Source organism: Xiphias gladius, chromosome 19 (assembly GCF_016859285.1).
Source record: "Xiphias gladius isolate SHS-SW01 ecotype Sanya breed wild chromosome 19, ASM1685928v1, whole genome shotgun sequence".
NCBI classification, from domain to species: domain Eukaryota; kingdom Metazoa; phylum Chordata; class Actinopteri; order Istiophoriformes; family Xiphiidae; genus Xiphias; species Xiphias gladius.
Genome location: NC_053418.1, coordinates 5,009,211 through 5,027,810, shown reverse-complemented (window position 1 = coordinate 5,027,810; position 18,600 = coordinate 5,009,211). Strand labels below are relative to the sequence as shown.

Genomic DNA, 18,600 nt, shown 5'->3' with positions numbered 1-18,600 from the left:
TCCATTTCATTTTTTAAAAAAGGCAAAAACTTGGTCTTTCCTCTCGTCATTCCTACCTGGCCTGAATTGCTCTGAAGCAGCGGACACTACCCGGGTGATTAATGCAAACACTGCCTCTCTCAATGTCACAACTATAGTCAGCCTGAAACAAAGCGGTGAATAAATATGAGTCATAAGAAAGAATAGTAAATGCGGAGCTGCAAAGATTAGTCAATGAAACGATTGCTTGATCGAAGGAAAATCAATTGGCAATGATTTTGATAATTGAACGATCTTTTTTTTTGTCCACTTTTCAAGCTTCTTAAACATGAGGATTTGATGCTTTTCATTGCCATATATGATCATCAGTGAAATATATTTGTGTTTAGGACTGTTGGTTGGTCAAAACCAGCATTTTGAAGACGTCACTTTGGGCTCTCGGAATTTACAAGGGGCTTTTTTCACTAGTTTTTCACATTTTATAGACCAAACAATTGATCAATTAATTGAGAAAATAGTCAGCAGATTAATTGATAATGAAAATAATCGTTAAATGCCGCTGTGAATAAATTTAATTCAATATGATTTGGAAGACTTCTAATAAAGGGGCCCTAACACTGAGAACACTGGTCATGATTTAATACAAAGCATTTCCCCTGAATGCATCTTGATTTAATTTCTCTTGCTTCCTTGTGGTTAGAGGGATATGGACGAATTCCTCTCTTTTTTTTTTTCTTTTTTTTTACTTTGCTTACAATCACTGCAGTTCCTTGGAATAAACTTGCCTATACGCAGACCAACTGATCATAGTCACAGTCATAATGTGACTGTCGTCCATGGGAAACTCAATTCCACAATCAAAGGGCTCAAAATGTTATTGGACTTGAAAACAGAACGCATTCCATGACAGGAACTGCACATAACCTTTGTCATACCATTCTTGGTCTTATATTGGGTTCTGGTCTTTAATAGTCTAGAGACAAAGCATTGATTTGCTTTGACCATCCTGGTATTGCTATTTTGTCAATCTGACAACATTTGCTGATGTCGCTGTCACTTGTTTCTTTCTCTACAGTCATCAGATTATTAACTGATTTGCTGAATACATTGCTACTAATGGCCTGCTGAAAGAGCCTTAGTTTAACCACCAGCTGAAATCCTACTTTAAACATTCAAACATCAAACAGTTACTTGTGAGGCAGTGCTATAATTGGGAATAAACAAAACTTCCAAAGTAATAAAGCTGAGGCTTGTTCCAGAGAGCAAGTTTAACCAACTCTGAAGTGAACCATCAACTCTGGGAAACTCAGAGTTTTCAGTTCCAGAGCTGGAGATCAGAGTTACTTCAGTCAACCCTGTGTATGATCACTCTGAGTTAAGCGCATGCACGACGAATGAAAAAAAAGCCACCATCAATGGAGCCATGATACTACAATTCACCATGAATTTTAATCCAGAGGAGCTTGAAATATTGATGTGTGGCAATGCACATTTACCTTTGAAAAAACACAGCAGCAGCAGTGCAAGGGCCGGAGTTGGAGTGGGGAAAAGATCCAATAAGTTAACACGTTTACATTTTACTCAGCGTTGTCCGCTCATTCACTATTCGGCAGACTTGAATTTCCTTAATTACATTGTATTTTTTTTATATATTTATTCAGCTATAATCTGATGGGGACAAAGTGCTGGTGGGAGAAGAAGATGAAATCAAACAGGGAAGACATAAGTTTATTTATAGACCTATTATTGTAACCTCACGGTCCGACGCAGTAGTAGTCTAATAATTTGGGGGATTTTCATTTGAAAAAGCGTCTTGGTTAAAACTGAGTGTACATTTTTAGACATCTATTTCACATTTTACATTTAGAAAAATCTTGCTCAACAGTATCTAATGAATATATTTCAACATGTAGTATTTAAAATAAAGTAAGTAAAATAAACATAGTAACTGAAATGCTGTTAAAACTATATGCAGCCGATAATGAAAAACTACATTGTAGTTTAAAAATCTTGAAGTCTTTTCAGGCACACAACAACCATTCTTGCTCAGTAATAAAACATAATCTCCAGTACGATGTGATAACTATGATAGGAATGTTCCAAAAGTGCGACCAATCACAACATGAGAAATGATTATTCATAGATCCGTGTCAAGACAAATTTGTCACAGTGATTACTACACTGATGTACAGTAAACGTTCCAGTGCAGGGAAACTGACTGACGCCCTGACAGTTGTCTCACAGTGTTATAAAGATGGACAGTGAATAGATTTTATTCTGAGCTAAGGATGAATGTATGATGTTTAATATTTTAATGTTAGGGCAGCGTTTAGCTGTCTCTGTCCTTACACTAGTGAGTGATTGATCAGAAGAGCGGTGACGTTAGTAAGGACAGGCCTTGGGTAACAATTATCCCGCCGGGATTTTTATCCTCTCCTGACGTAGACTTCTGCACATTAACGCACTCCGATATGCGCTTTGATGTCAACTGTATGAACGTGGATTTGAAATGGCGTGCCAGACAGGTTCTTTTAGCTCGGCACGAGGAAGAGACAGAGAGAAACTGCTCATGGAACTCAGAGAGGGAAACTCTTTGCCCCCCCCCCCAAGGTTAACATACTCAGTGTTGTCACTTAACCCGCTTTCTTGAATTACACCCATGGTGAAATTACTCTTTCCTGCATTTTATCTTATTTTATTTGTTTGTAATTTAGTTGAGCAACGCACATGCTGTTATTATTAACAGTAAATATGGTAAAACTGATAGCTGCTACTATAACTACTTCTTTGACTGAAAAATGAAATAATAAAAAATATCAATTAAATAATAATAGTGGATTTATTGTGGTGGGTGTACTCACGTGAAACCTGCCTGTGTCTGCTTGGGCCTGTGCCAGAGTGCAAGGACAGTCAATGAGCTCATTGAGAAAGTTGGGCAGCTGCTTCTCCAGGACATCCCATTGCAGACACTTGTTCTTGGCCCAGGCAGCGGAGTTGTCTCTGAAAGCCTGGTCTAGGTGCCAGGCTAAGACATGACCTCCACTCCAGAGTCCCTGTACATCCCTGTGTGTAACCAATTACCATTCAAAGCTACTTGACACATGTCATTTCAAATCTATGAACCTAAAAAAACAAAGTTCAAACTATGGCTGAAACTAACAATTATTTGATGATTTTTAAATCTAATAATTAATTCATCTTTTAGTCTATAAAATGTCAGAAAATACTAAAAGAAAATTCAAAATATGTCTATCATGATTTCATTTCATTCATTTACATACGTATAACAGCATACGTGAAATAGAGAAAAGCACCGTAACTCTCAAATTTTAGAGCTGGAACCTGCAAATGTTCCATTTTTTAAAATCTTGTTTTTTTGCATGTAATTAATCGCATATCAGCAGTGCTGTTGATTAATTTTCTGCCAAAAGTCTAATCATTTAGTCAATGAATGGTTTCAGCTGCCTGTGGTCTGACCAATACTGCGAATACTTAACTCTGGAATCAATGTGACAGTCCGACTGTACCCACAGCCCGTGCTCATTTCATTATCTATGTTGGTTATCACCTCCATAAGGCAGGTTAAGGCATGTTGGGTTTTAGGTTTTACAGCCAGGCACATGTAAGGATATGATGATTTAATCACCTCCCCATCATATGAATAAACAACACTGACTTTCTGGTACTGGATAGATATAAAGTAAATACTGTGCATGTCATTTTTGAGCTTTTTTTTCTCTCTACGATTGAGCCAATTCGTAACAGCTGTAAAATTAGCAGCATTACAATGACTCTGCCGTTTCTCGGTCAAACAGAGGCAGAAGCAAATGTTGAGGCATAATGAGATATTTCTAAGATGACTGATACGTATAGTGGATACCTCGCTCCGTCTGACTTAGAACTTGAAGTTATGCGGATATTCCCCAAGTCCCAGTCAGAGTAGTCCTTTGAGCACTCGGGGATGAAACTGAAGGCACCAGTGTTGTCCAGATTCCTGCCGAGAGAGTACAGGTAGCTGAGCTCAGCCCTCAGAGGGGATGATCCGCTCATCGCTGCTCCCGCGCTCCCGTTGACCTCTCTGTAGCCCCACAGCTCTACGTTGACCTTATCTGCTCCAATCAAAGAGCTGTTCCACGTCATCTTGAGCCACCCTGCTACGTTCGGTGTGCCATAGTACTGCCACTGTGTTGCATTCACCAGGGTGACCTCGAAAGCAGGGTCCGCTTTCCTGGGGTGGACTAACAGTGAAAAACAAGAAATGTTAAGAAGACACACAGGTAACCAGTTCTGGTGTAAGCAGAGTTTTGTTGATCCAAAGTAAAAATATGTCCGGTTTGGTGCAGCCACAAGGGGAGACAAGAAAAAATAACTGCAATAGTAAGGCCACTTTGCTCAATTACAACTCTTAATCAAACAGGTAAATACTGTAGTTATTTGTTGGCAGCAGTAATAATAAAAACTACAAAATGCATCTATGTTATTCAGTCTTTTCACAGTGGCAAAACTTGATATTTTCCGGATGGTAAGATCAGATAAAATACTGTCCTTACAGCTGTAACGGTAATACTGTATTTTAAATCATTTCTGATCACTGATCCTAAATCAGTACTGTGTTCGATGGATTCTAAATCAATGGAATCAAATGACAGGTTCAGATACTGACAAATTCAGAGGTGGAAAACGTTCATTTTTATATCTCAGCCTCTTACCTGACAAGTACTCTCCAGATCTGTCAAAATTAATTCCATCCGTCGAGACATCAAATGGTATCCAACCCGTCTCATACAACAAGGGAGAGATACAGTGGGCATGGCCTTCAGCATCAATAAACCCTTCTCGAATAATCTCACCTTTGAACCTGCAACAGACAGACAAACTTGAATTAGATTAATTATTAGATTAAATCTAATAATTATTAGATTTTTGTCCAGCTACACAACACTACTACTTTGCTCTTTATACCGCTTCTCTTCTCTAAACACTCTGACATTCCATTCTCAGTAAAATAAAAATTTTAAGTGCTTTCATGCAACATGGCACAAGTAAACTCACAGAAAATAAGATACAAGTTAATATTTTATTATAAAATATAGGACACAAGTTAAAGCTGATGAAATTCATGACTTTAAAAGGGAGTCGATCATTTACACATATCACAAGGGAACAGTAACGGAAATGAAGGCTAAATTGTTGTACATATTGAAATTATATTGATACTGCAATATCAGAGAATGCAATATGTACTGTAATTTCAAAGGTAGTGGTTTTTTTCTTTTTCTTTATATAGGCAGCATGTTTCCATTTGCTTTTAATACAGGAAAACTGTTATGGCATAGCGGCAGGAAGAGCATACCTACTAATGTTGAATAATTTCATTTTAGACTTCTTTTGTGACACTCAATATGTACTCTACTGAAATGTTTTGTGATTAATATTAATATGAGAGACTGTTATTTTTGATTTTTGTATGATTTTAGATTTTTAGAATTTTGAAGTTTTATTTTTTTTAATCAGACTAAAAAAAATATATGCTCCAGATTTTCCAAACCTCTTTGTCATTTTTTTTAAAGCATGCAGAACTTTTTTTTTTAGGTTGATTCAGAAGACCACGGTTTATTTTTCTGATGATTAAAAAAAAACAAAACACAATTGGAATTTGGACACAAGTATTCATCGGCTGTTTATAGGATGGTACATACAGTACAGAGTACATGTAGGGTATCACAAAAAAAGCTCTTCTGAAAAACATATGCACTTAGTTAGAAAAAAACAACAACAACATATGTACTATATATACCATACACTATAGACTCAGTGGCCAATTTATTATGTACACCTGTAAAATCTAATGTAAAATCCAATCCTAAATCCAATACAAGAGCTCTGGCATAAATTCTACCTTTACAAAGACAAAATGTTTGAATTGACAATGTTACAGAGGTATTTATTTAGCTATATGTTTAATATTGAGGTTGTAGATTGTAGTGGTGTTTATCTGAAAAGTGTTTCTAATGTTTTGGCCACCCCATTTAAAAACATGAAGGGGTAAGAGTATTTGAAACACATTTCAGTGTAATTGAAACACACACACACACACACACACACACACACACACACACACACATCTGTATATATATATATTCAACCTTAAAAATAAACATATCACTGAATTAATATCGATCTTACAATGTCAACAAAAACTGAAAATTATGATCCTCCTAAATGTAAAAATTGTGGCAGATCTGTTGTATTGGATAGTGTTAAATTTTATACATGTACCTAATGAAGTGGAAAGGGAGTGTATTTTCCACATTGTAGACCTGTAATGGAAATAATCCAATGGTGAGTGTATGCAACACCTAGATCCTTACGTGTTTCTAAGGCCAGTGTGTGTGCTCATAGACACAAACCTGCAGAGAAGGCGCTCACTAGGATGAAGGACCACACTGATCCGGAGAGCTCTTCCACCCAGCATGGAGCCCGAGTGAGGCGTCACCTGGAAACAGTGTTGGTCGTAGTCCGAGCAGCAGGTCAGCAAAGACACACAGGTTGTGTGGCAGGAGCATACCTCCGACATGGCTCCACACTTTCCCCTGCATGTTTGACCTCATAAAAAAAAAAACAATGACAAACCAACTCATAATCATAAATGATGCCACTGAATCATCTGGTTTGATGTATCCAACTATGACAAACAATGCAAACGAGGTTTAAGAATTCATAATTTGTTTCCTCTGTGCAACAGGGGAAAGAGGAATGGCTGTCAGTCTGTGTGCGCAGCGATTTGTATTGGTACAGCATCTTGTGTTAGTCCTCAGTCTCTAAAATATCCTCAAAGCGACTCACCAGCTGTCTTAGAAGAGCAAATTAGAAAAATTCCACAGAGTAAAACAGTCTCTCTCCAGTTTGCCGTCATGGTTATCCTAAGAGAACGAAATAACAATTCCGTGAACAGCCGTGAGCGTGTTTACACCATCCTTGGCCGAAACTTTAGCTCTGAGCTTTGAGGTGTATCAAAGGTCACTCGAATGGCAAACAGACCTAACCAGGAATATCCAGCGGCGGTTGTTAAAGTTACGAATTAACAGACGTTAATTCAAACGCAGGCCGGTAGGTTTTCAGAATGTTTTTTTTTTTTTTTTCCTTTTTGACGTGCCAACAAGTAATATATGCACAATGCCATACGCACACTACCATGTTTACAATTTTGTTTTTAAGTAATTTTAGTCAAGCTCTTTACTCAATCCGGTAACGCCTGTGTTTATACACGTTCAAGTACTATACTCTCGCGAGACTTTGCAGTTCCAGCATATGGCGCATGTCCACTCAACGTCACTTCACGATTTGGAAAGACGATTGCGTGATTGAATTTCACGGGGGCCGACAGATGAAATACAACAACTGTGCTCCTTTGTGTGTAATCCTTCCCGGACCGTCTCCGCCAAGTTTACCGCGACAGGAACCAGAATGGACGACTAACGGGGGGGGGATGGGGGTGGGGCGACGTTTTCCTTGGTGTGCTAGCTAGCTGACAGGCTAGCTGACAGGCTAGCTGACAGGCTAGCTGACAGGCTAGCTGACAGGCTCACACAGCCAGCAGCGTCAGTAGCTGTCAAAAATGAAAGACGCTAGCTCTCAAGGTAACGCTCACGGGGAGATGTATCTGCTTTACACAATTATCGCATCTTTAGTTTGTTTTTTCATTTTGAAATGGATGAAAAAGAGGAGGTATTGCACCGACCTGAAAAGACTCGATGGCAAAACAGTCGTTATTACAGGTAAATAAACGTGTCTCGCCTATTGCAGCAAATGTCTCCCTAACTAACCTCTTGTGGTAATGGGCTATACCGTGTGGATCAGTGTGGTTTGAATTGCTATAGTCAGTCTGATTTGAAAAGCTGAATGACATTTGCACCAAACATTGCTGCCTGTTGTCTGATACTACATTAAAGTTCAGATTATTACAAGCAACGTTACTGCTGTCCACCTCATGTCCCACGCCTCACATGAGCACCAACACACGGATTGGCTGTATTTTTCTGTTATTTCGTTGCAGGTGGGCAGTCCGGCATTGGCAAGGAGACAGCTGTTGCCTTGGCACTGAGAGGCGCCCGTGTCATCATTGCTTGCAGAGACCTGGACAAGGCTGAGAAGGCTGTGAGGGAGATCAAGCTCAGGAGTCACAGTCTCAGCGTCCTTCACATGGAGCTGGATCTGGCCAACCTGCGCTCCGTACGGGAATTCTGTAAGAGCTTCCTTCAGAGAGAGAAGAGGCTTGACATCCTGATCAATAATGCAGGTGAGGGGGGCGACCATTTTGGGGGGCCTCCTGATACATGAAACAGTATCGCGAAAGGAAGAAGCAAGGGGAAATGTGTTCTGTCAAACAGGTAGCCTAGAAGTTTAATTGGCCAGGTGTTAGTGTTGACCAGCTAACACTGCATACAGGTGTTATGGCGTTCAATCAGGGATAGAGGATGCTGTGTGTTGTACAGATTGTGAGGCCTTCTGAGGCAAAATTGTGATTTTGAGCTATATAAATAAAGTGGACCGGACTTGACGTGAGGCTACATGCTCGTGGCTCAGTTTTGATAAATGTGGATGTCATGTATACTGTAGAGCTAGGCAGATGAACCAGCCTATATTACCTTGTCGCAGACATGTCGGTCTCTGTATATATGTTGGTCAATAAGTAAAGAGATGCTAAAACTAGGTTTGAGGTCATTGAGAAACAGTGTCAACATGGAATTACAAACTTTGTCCACAGGAGTAAAAGTTGATATTTACAACTTTAAAATGTCCCAGTTATTGTTTATCTTGGTCTCAAGTCTTTATATGGGCTATATAAATAAGGACTTACTTTACTTCTGCAGTTTTAAATTTACATGGAATAACCTTAAGCTTTAACGAGGTACTTAAATTTTATATGGTGATATTTTTCAATGTTTCTTAATATCAGCAAATTCCATGAAAAGACCAAAACAGACAATAAACTGATATTAACAAGTACCGTCTAAGTAGTCAAAGCAGTAGTCAGAGCCTGATATATCTTACTCCTCTGTGCCATAGATCTCCATTGTTGTCTGAAAACTATAAGCCTTCCTGCAGCTGTAAATACTCACTGCAGCACCAAATCCGCAGCAGGAAATTTACTCGTTTTAGTAACTTTTGCTTAGGACCAAAGAGACCAGCTGCTTTAGATTATTAATTAGCCTTTTATAAAAATGAAATTATGAAGTATACATTCGTGACCTGCTTAAAAAAATATAAAGTTCAGTAGGAATGAATGGGCTTGGGGCTGAGAACCACAAACAGGCTAAGGAAGCCTGAAATTATTGAGAGATGGATTTGTACATTTTTGATTGTGGTCTCTCTTTGGGATTTATGCGATTTGTTTTATACACAAGAAAATTTATATAAATAAAACTGGTTTCAGTAATACCACAAATGTTACGTGACCAACCAAAACAAATGGAGTGAGACTCCTCTAATGAAAAGTCGCTAGAGAAACCAGTCAATTTGTGGTCAAAAACAAAAGTAAAAGCCTGTTATTGGTTGGACAGCTTACATGTCAGCTGTGAGTGTTTAACTGGACGTACCAGTGCATGCACTCAGAACACAAAGTGTGAGACGTGTGATCGAGTGGAGAAAAAAATCAGCATCAGCTAAAAGCCACATGTTTCTTCTTTCTCCATTCATTGTTCGGACCTCTTTCTTACCCCTCTGTTGTGCTTCTTCAGGCATGCCCGGTGTCCTCGACTGGACAGACGATGGCTTCAGCATGTGTTTTGGCGTCAACCACTTAGGCCACTTCCTCCTCACCAATCTGCTCCTGCCTCGCCTGAAGGAATGTGCCCCCAGCCGGGTGGTCACCCTCACATCCTCCGCCTACAAACACCAGAAGCTGGACTTCCAGGACCTCAACTACAACCTGCTGCCCTTCTTCACCTACTGCCGCAGCAAGCTGGCCAACATCTACTTCAGTCAGGAATTGGCCCGCATCACGGAAGGGAAAGAAGTGACCTCCTATGCTGTGCACCCAGGTAAGATGTGTTTTTTTTTTTCTTCCTTTCTTTCTTTATTTTATTTTAAATAAGGACGAACGAGACTTTTAAGTTGAAATGTCAGATATTATTGAAAGAAAACTCACTCAAGAATGACAGATATGGGTGGGTGTGTGTCTTTATTATTCAAGCTTTTTTAAAATCATTATCAAGGTTTGGAGTTACTCCTGAAGCACAAGGGTTAAAAAGTATACAAAGGACTGGGAGAGGTCACTGGAGCTGAAAGTGAGAAGATTAGTTGATAAATCGATTAGTACATCGACAGATATTAACTGCTAACTCTTTGGATAATTATTTTTGTGTCATTTTTCAGGCAAAAATGAAAAATCATTTTCTTGTTCCATCCTCTTCAGTGTAAGGATTTGTTGCTTTCATTTGTTTTATATCATTGTTTACCCATTACCCATGCAGAGCTCACATATTTTATTCATACTGCCCACCCCTAACATATAGTATATATATTCCTGTAGTTCTGATATTTATCCTGATATCTCGGCTTACGTGTTGCTCCAGGTTTTGTCCAAAGCGATTGGACGTGCCACTACTCCATCCTGTTCCGGATGCTGATGCAGGTGATCATGTGGATGTTTTTTGTGCCGTGTGAGGTCGGAGCTCAGACTGTCATCTACTGTGCTGTGTCAGATGAAGCCGCCAAACACAGCGGGGGTTACTTTGTAGACTGCCAGCCCTCCACTCTGCGTCCTTTTGCAAGAGACGCTGGTGTGGCAAAAAAACTGTGGGAGGCCAGCGAGAGACTGGTGAAACTGGCCTGATGGTGGAAGCTGGGAGAACAGGTTCTTTTGGTTTTATTTTTTTAAATGACATATTTATGTTTTTCATAAATATTTTTGTTCTATACAATGCAGATTTAAAGATTTATTGTGCCATTGTGTGCTTGTATATTTAAGAGGTAATGTTTTTGTGGATTATCAGTTTTCCATGCACAAATAAAAGTCTATTTATTGTTTCCTGTACTTGGGTTGTATAAAATGTGAACTGAAATGGTGATTAATTCCTAAAACATGTTACACAAAATGTATGTAAGACCTGATATTTCTGTTAGTAGTTTTTTTTACTGTGCATGTATTTTGTTTGTTTTAACTTAAAAATAAATACATTTCTACAATAAACAATTCTAAGGCACTTCATGTGGAAAGTTACCATAATATCTGTTAATGAACCGAAAACGTCCCCAGTCATTAATTTAGTGAGAAGGGAAGTGAAATTACTGAACAGAGCTGAGACGCCTTTACAGGGTGTGGGATCTCTACAAAAAACACATAATACAAGTGTCATGAAACGCAGACATATTCTGCATATATTTGTTTTTATCATCATCATCACCATCAGCATCCTCAGTGCCACAATCAAGTGTTTCCGCTATATTCATTTTGCAGTGGCATGCAGGCCGTCACTGCGAAATACCACGAGGCACACTGGGACAAATCCGGGTGGACCAAATAAAATCCGAGCGGAAGCACTGCAGTCATTAATCTAATCGTCCTGGTCGTCATAATCGTCTTCATTGTATCGTCTTGTGACAAAAATAGTGATATGCCGTTAAATAGCTGGATCACGTGCTGCTCGTACTCCCTCAGCTATGTACAAAAGGCCATTCTGCACTGACAACATAGAGCCCCATAGAGAAGCATGCGAAATAATCATCATCATCATCATCCTCATCACCGTCAAAATCCTCAAAGTCATCCTAAGTGCCGCAGTCATTAATCTAATCGTCATGATCATCACAGTCATCTTCATTGTATCATCTTGAGACAAAAATAGTGATATGCACTTAGAAAGCTGCGAAAATAGATAGAGAAAGGTCGAGTATACCAGCATTCAGTAGAAAATGAGAAACCAGGTAAAAAGGAAAACACCGAAAAAAACAAAAACAAGTGTCCTGTTGACTGTCATGCAAAGAAGCTAGTTAGTTCGATTTGTGTAACACTGTGTACTCGCTCGTTCGAAATATGTGAATCTTGATATGCTTATTTTCAAGGCTAGTAAACACACTAAGGAGAACAGAATAACAACAACTTTGTACTGTACACGCTGCTATTTCTTTTTTTCTTTTTTTTAAAAAAGCGGTCGGGAGTCATGTTCAGTTAGCAGGATTGCGCATGAACGCCTTCAGGTAACCTTTGACCTTTGAGTATTACATCAGGGTCAGCTGTGAACATTATTACTGGATGGCGTAGAAGTAAAGTGTAACAACCTTCATTTTAAAACTTCGCTACCTCAGAAAAAAGGTGACAATTCAGTGATAGGTGTCCGACTCAAAACTGCTTAATCTTGCCTCTGACTGCCAAATGTAATGTCACCTCCCAACCTGGATAATAGCTTTCTGTATCTGTAGTTTAGGTTTATTTCAACGAAAATAATACACTGAAGTTAGCTCCCGATTCGGCAGTTAGGGGGAAAGTTAAGGGGAACCTAACTTACAATACAGAACGACTGATTCTCCGTTTTATGCACCTCTTAATGTTGTGGAAGGGTGTCAGACATTTTAGTTAAACCGTTTAAGCGGTTACGTTTGACACCCATTTTCAAATTTGTGAAAACTTTATTGTATTTATGAAAGCCGGAAAGGGAGATTTCACTGCTTTTTTTTTTTTTTTTTTCTTTCCCCACACCCAGACCTCATTGGACCAGGTTTAGATCAAAAAACCACTATACTTGGACTTGTCAAACCTGGACTTGATTATCCCAGAAAGGCTCTTAAGTAAGTAAGTGTTTGAATTATCAAAGATGTAAAACCTTTAAGACTCTATTGACAAAGTTTCCATCCTGGTGAATTTTTTTTTAAAATGACTGACTGAAACATGGGTTCACGGATAAACAGGGTAAAATGATAAATCCACAGAAATCAGGACTTTTCAGTATCAAACACTCGCCGACCGTCGGCTTGAAAGATGGTTCTGAAAACTTTCTTATAAATATTTGGTCCCAACTGGCCACTGGGGAGAAGTGATTTATGCTGCAGCAGTGGTTCGAGAAATCTCCACCCGCATTTTGAGTTTCTGTTTCTGTTCTGCTGTGATTTTAAATTGACCACAGCTGCCGCTCTCCGCCGAGGAGCCAACCGTTTTCATCAAAAGACGCCAAAACACGTGTCGCCAGAGCGGTTGGACGGTGACCGTTGACGTGCGCCACTGCGTTTACGCAAGGGGGGTCGCAAAAAACACTGTACACAGGTAAGCTAATCACGCTAGCAATGCGCTGCGTATTCAGTCATGTTTTGGCGAAAATATGATTCTTTTGAACATAAAGACGGAAGGAGGAGAAATAGATCATGCTACAGAACTGAGCATTAAAATCTATTGATTATTTTTCGATTAACACGTAATTTATTTGGTCTGTGTTGTAAAAGGCCATCACAGTTTCCCAGAGCACACGGCGGCATCTTAAAATTTCTTGTTGCGCCAAACTAGTTTTCCAAAATCCAAAGATATTCAATTCACAATTGTGTAACCGGGAGAGAAGCAGCTTCCTCATGTTCAAGAACATGAGGAATGTTCAGCATTATTTTCCTGATAAATGACTTAATCGATTAATCGGCTTGTAAAATTACCGCAAATGAATATTCTGTCAGTTAACTACAGTTAGGTCAGGACCATCTTAGAGGCAGCTTTTTAGCAGAGTGGCTACTAGTATTCAGTGGTGGAGGGAAGGATACGTCTGATCACTTACTCAAAAACAAATATACAAAACAAAAAAACTCCGTTAAAAAAAAAAAAAAAAAAAAAAAAAAACTCAAAAAAAAAAAAAACAAAAAAAAAAAAAGTAACCAAAAAAAAAAAGTGCAGTACAAGGCCATATTGATGGTTTTGTATACGCATACATATATACATACTAGATGTTATATTTTTAAACTTTTTATATTTTTTATATTATTTTATTTTTTTTATATTAATCTAATTTTATTTTATTCTTTGATTGTTTATTGTTTTTTTTTTTGTTTGTTTTGTCAAAAAAAAAAAATTTTTTTTATATATACCGTTGGTCAGTTTAATCTGAAAAACCCCCAATCTCACGAAGACATTTCTGAATATAATTATGTAATAAAAACCTTATTTAAAAAAACAAAAAAACAGAATGTGGTCTTACTTTTAAATTAGTTCGTTTAAAAATGCCCTAAAAAGGAGAATCTTTGGCATGAAACAAGACAGAATGAGACAAATTGAGGCCGTAAAAATGAAATGAAAATGAAACTGTTTCGTAAAAACTTGAAACTACATTGAAAATTGGAGTGTTCTTACTGCACTGTCAGATGTTGTCCCTTGTATTAACGAAGATAAGACTTTAATTTTCGTTATAGCCTAATTTGACTTGATAAGAAAAAGATTTTTTGAATTGAACAGTTCAATATATTTCAGAAGCAGATATGTTTTGTATGAAAAATCTCATGATTCAAATTAACTATAGCTGTCAAACAAATGTGGTGGAGTATAAAGTACAATATTTGTCTTTGAAATGTACTAAATTAGAAGTATAAATTAGCATGAAATGGAAATGCTCAAATATCAACTGTTAGTATTTGACAGTCAAAACAAAGGTGTTTGGTGGCATATTCCTTTAACAGCTTTAACACAGGAACGGTATCACCTAGTGGGGACATGAGGAAATGGCAGTTTCATTTCAATCACCTGTTCCCCTCTAACACAAGCACATGAAACTGAAAGAAACTGAAACATTTGCGGTGTTCCCGTGTCTCTGCCCTGCAGCCACAACTTCTGTTCAAGCTGCCTTCAAAACCTCTGGGAACAGGCTAAAAACAAAAACTGTCCCATTTGTAAAAGAAAATCCTCAAAGGATTATCCATCCATAAACGTCTCTCTCAAAGAACTAGCTGACGCCTTTGCTAAGAGGGAGACTGATGCTTCACCCGAGACAGAAAAGGACAGAGAGAGTGAGAAGGAGGAGGTGGTGTGTGATAAACATCCAGAAGTCCCTTATTGGTTCTGTGAGGATGAAGGCAGAGCTGTGTGTCCTGTCTGTGAGTTTTCCCTCCACCAGAGTCACAAGGTGTTTCCAATAGAACAAGTAGTCAGTGACCTGAAGGAGCAGCTGAAATCTGACTTAAAGTCTCTACAGGACAAAAGGGACAAATACAAACAAGTGGAGAAAACATACGATGCAACGATTCAATACTCCAAGAAGCAGCTGTTGTCCACAGAGAGGCAGATGAGAGCAGAGTTCAACAAGCTCCACCAGTTCCTGAAAAAGGAAGAGGAGTCCAGACTGGCAGCTCTGAGGGAGGAAGAGGAGCAGAAGGGGAAGACCCTCAGCCGAGAGAAGAAGATGATTCAGGAGCAGATCTGCTCTCTGTCAGACAGTATCTCTGCCGTTGAAGAAGACCTGCAGAAACACAACATCCCGTTCCTCAGCAGTTGTGAACCCACTCGGACCAGAGCCAGAGCCCTGTGCTCAGCGTCAGATCCTCAGCTGGTCTCAGGAGCTCTGACAGATGTGGCCAAACACCTGGGCAACCTGTCCTTCAGAGTCTGGGAGAAGATGAAGGATGAGGTCCACTTCAGTCCTGTCATTCTGGACCCAAACACTGCAAGCGGATGGCTCCATCTGTCTGATGATCTGACCAGTGTGAGATGTAGAGACACGAAGCAGCAGCTCCCTGACAATCCAGAGAGATGCACTGAGTATCCCATTGTCCTGGGCTCTGAGGGCTTCAGGTCAGGGAACCACAGCTGGGAGGTGGAGGTGGGAGACCATCCTGTCTGGAATGTGGGTTTGGCTAAAGAGTCAGTTGACAGGAAGGGAGAGAATCCTGCCTCACCAAACTATGGAATCTGGTGTTTCTTGCATCGCAATGGAAGATACACTGATAGTGTTGGTAACACTGTTACACTGCAGAAGAGTCTTCAGAGGATCAGGGTCCAGCTGGACTACAACAGGGGGGAGGTGTCCTTCTACGACCCTGAAGACATGACTCACATCTTCACTCACAGAGACACGTTCACTGAGAAACTCTTCCCATATTTTGATATTGGAGGGGCTGTTGATGCCAAGACCACTGATATCAAACTCTGTCGACGTGAGATTTCTCTGTGATGCTCAGGGATGTTAGTTTTTCTATCGTGATGGTTTGAGGTTTATTACCCTCTAAACTCATCATCCCACCCTACACCCAACCAAGCATTCTACACCTGCTTACCCGTCAGTTTTTCTTTGAACCACATTTGATTTGGTGTTGAGGGTCACTAAAATATTCAGCCTGCTGTGTCTGTGGTCTGAAAGGACTCATCCAAAATCCTGTTGAAAAAAACTGAAAACATCTCAACAATTGTTAGCTACTTTTGACACATACACACATATACTCTGACTTCATTCTCTGTTTAGGTCAGATTTGGAAGAAGCAAGGTAAACAAGAGGTAATCCAGAGAAAGAAAAGATCTACTACATCCTGACACTGTGGTCCGTCATCAGATCAGGTGATACACTTTGAGACAGGTTCACATCAAGTCTCATTTTTAAATAAGAACTTAGTAGAGACCGATTAGCAGAATATTGTTTTTATTCAAACACATTGTAACAGACACTGTATTGACTGTATCAAATACTTTGTTGGCAATTGTGTGATTTCTTTCCTTTTTTTTTTTTCATCATCATCAGCCGTCTGTTTTAGTTTGTGTCTGTTTTAGTTTGTAAGATTTCTGATAGATTCTTCTTTTGTTCCTCAGGAGCATTGATCTGTTATCGAGGGTCACATACAAAAATTTTTTTTCTTACTGTCTCTAGTGTCTGAAACGAATTAGGTAAAGTGTTTTTTATCTTCACTTGTTTTAAGGGAAACTCACTGCAAATACATGAATACCCAAACCGTTGCTTTTCCATGAAAGTCATTTACTCATTGTTGTGTTTTCTTTCATTAACATGAATTAATGATGGTAACTCCTGCTGTTGATATTCCACTTATGCTGCTTTCTTAGCTTTTAAAAAATAGATTTAGTATGTAGGATGTGCCACTTCTTAATATAAAGATCCATATCCAATAAACTATGACCACAAAATGCTGAAACTGTATCAGATAATCAGGAGATAAACTTTACAAATCAGAGCTGCTGTTGATCCTGGTTCTCGGCATCTTGTTTTGTGTAAGACAATATTGTACGGTAGTAAATATCCACTGTACTAAACGCTTTGACTGTTTCAGTTTTTGAGACAGTTTGTTCATCATCAGTTTCAGTCTTCGATGTTCTTGGATCATTAGTTGAGTTATTTTAGTTCTGAATCTGTTATTTTACTCTTAGGAAATGTGTTTTGAGATTTAAGGTTTAGTTTGAATTAAGTAATTCATTACAGTGCTTCTGCATACTTCAGTCCTGTCATTCTGGACCCAAACACTGCAAGCGGATGGCTCCATCTGTCTGATGATCTGACCAGTGTGAGATGTAGAGACACGAAGCAGCAGCTCCCTGACAATCCAGAGAGATGCACTGAGTATCCCATTGTCCTGGGCTCTGAGGGCTTCAGGTCAGGGAACCACAGCTGGGAGGTGGAGGTGGGAGACCATCCTGTCTGGAATGTGGGTTTGGCTAAAGAGTCAGTTGACAGGAAGGGAGAGGATCCTGCCTCACCAAACTATGGAATCTGGTGTTTCTTGCATCGCAATGGAAGATACACTGATGGTGTTGGTAACACTGTTACACTGCAGAAGAGTCTTCAGAGGATCAGGGTCCAGCTGGACTACAACAGGGGGGAGGTGTCCTTCTACGACCCTGAAGACATGACTCACATCTTCACTCACAGAGACACGTTCACTGAGAAACTCTTCCCATATTTTGATATTGGAGGGGCTGATGATGCCAAGACCACTGATATCAAACTCTGTCGACGTGAGATTTCTCTGTGATGCTCAGGGATGTTAGTTTTTCTATCGTGATGGTTTGAGGTTTATTACCCTCTAAACTCATCATCCCACCCTACACCCAACCAAGCATTCTACACCTGCTTACCTGTCAGTTTTTCTTTGAACCACATTTGATTTGGTGTTGAGGGTCACCAAAATATTCAGCCTGCTGTGTCTGTGGTCTGAAATGACTCATCCAAAATCCTGTTGAAAAAAACTGAAAACATCTCAACAATTGTTAGCTACTTTTGACACATACACACATGTACTCTGACTTCATTCTCTGTTTAGGTCAGATTTGGAAGAAGCAAGGTAAACAAGAGGTAATCCAGAGAAAGAAAAGATCTACTACATCCTGACACTGTGGTCCGTCATCAGATCAGGTGATACACTTTGAGACAGGTTCACATCAAGTCTCATTTTTAAATAAGAACTTAGTAGAGACCGATTAGCAGAATATTGTTTTTATTCAAGCACATTGTAACAGACACTGAATTGACTGTATCAAATACTTTGTTGGCAATTGTGTGATTTCTTTCCTTTTTTTACTTTCATCATCATCAGCCGTCTGTTTTAGTTTGTAAGATTTCTGATAGATTCTTCTTTTGTTCCTCAGGAGCATTGATCTGTTATCAAGGGTCACAGACAATTTTTTTTTCTAACTGTCTCTAGTGTGTGAAACAAATT

The 18,600-nt window shown here is 39.2% G+C and overlaps 3 protein-coding genes across 8 annotated transcripts in view; 2 read left to right on the top strand and 1 right to left on the bottom strand.

Annotated features, from left to right (window-relative positions):
- susd2 (sushi domain containing 2) overlaps window positions 1-7,271 on the bottom strand; it is a 31,645-nt gene extending 24,374 nt beyond the window's left edge. For 5 of the 6 annotated variants that reach the window (XM_040154397.1, XM_040154398.1, XM_040154396.1 and 2 more), the window contains exons 1-6: window positions 6,826-7,271; window positions 6,390-6,585; window positions 4,689-4,837; window positions 3,860-4,217; window positions 2,841-3,042; window positions 57-142 (exon numbers count right to left, since the gene is read on the bottom strand). In XM_040154397.1, coding sequence (XP_040010331.1) covers window positions 57-142; window positions 2,841-3,042; window positions 3,860-4,217; window positions 4,689-4,837; window positions 6,390-6,585; window positions 6,826-6,895 — 1,061 coding nt within the window. In that variant the 5' untranslated portion in view covers window positions 6,896-7,271. The remainder of the gene's footprint in view (window positions 1-56; window positions 143-2,840; window positions 3,043-3,859; window positions 4,218-4,688; window positions 4,838-6,389; window positions 6,586-6,825) is intronic. The other variant, XM_040154395.1, reaches the window with a different exon arrangement.
- Window positions 7,272-7,431: 160 nt separating this feature from the next.
- On the top strand, window positions 7,432-11,145 carry si:dkey-174n20.1 (uncharacterized protein LOC796174 homolog). The gene is made up of 4 exons (XM_040154401.1): window positions 7,432-7,757; window positions 8,036-8,278; window positions 9,720-10,022; window positions 10,557-11,145. The coding sequence occupies exons 1-4, from the start codon at window positions 7,598-7,600 to the stop codon at window positions 10,814-10,816; spliced, it is 966 nt and encodes a 321-aa protein (XP_040010335.1). The 5' UTR covers window positions 7,432-7,597; the 3' UTR covers window positions 10,817-11,145.
- A 3,602-nt stretch (window positions 11,146-14,747) lies between these two features.
- Window positions 14,748-16,346, top strand: LOC120804902 (nuclear factor 7, ovary-like; the record flags this gene model as incomplete). Its single annotated transcript, XM_040154626.1, has 1 exon — window positions 14,748-16,346. A coding segment is annotated over one exon (1,368 nt), but the record flags the coding sequence as incomplete, so codon positions are not given.
- Between the last annotated feature and the right edge of the window lie 2,254 nt (window positions 16,347-18,600).

Excerpts from the sequence above, each read along its gene's own strand:
- si:dkey-174n20.1 (XM_040154401.1), top strand. The coding sequence starts at position 7,598 with ATGAAAGACGCTAGCTCTCAAGGTAACGCTCACGGGGAGATGTATCTG. Across the intron at positions 8,279-9,719 it reads CATCCTGATCAATAATGCAG|GCATGCCCGGTGTCCTCGAC; the intron begins GTGAGGGGGGCG and ends GTGCTTCTTCAG. Across the intron at positions 10,023-10,556 it reads CTCCTATGCTGTGCACCCAG|GTTTTGTCCAAAGCGATTGG; the intron begins GTAAGATGTGTT and ends GTGTTGCTCCAG.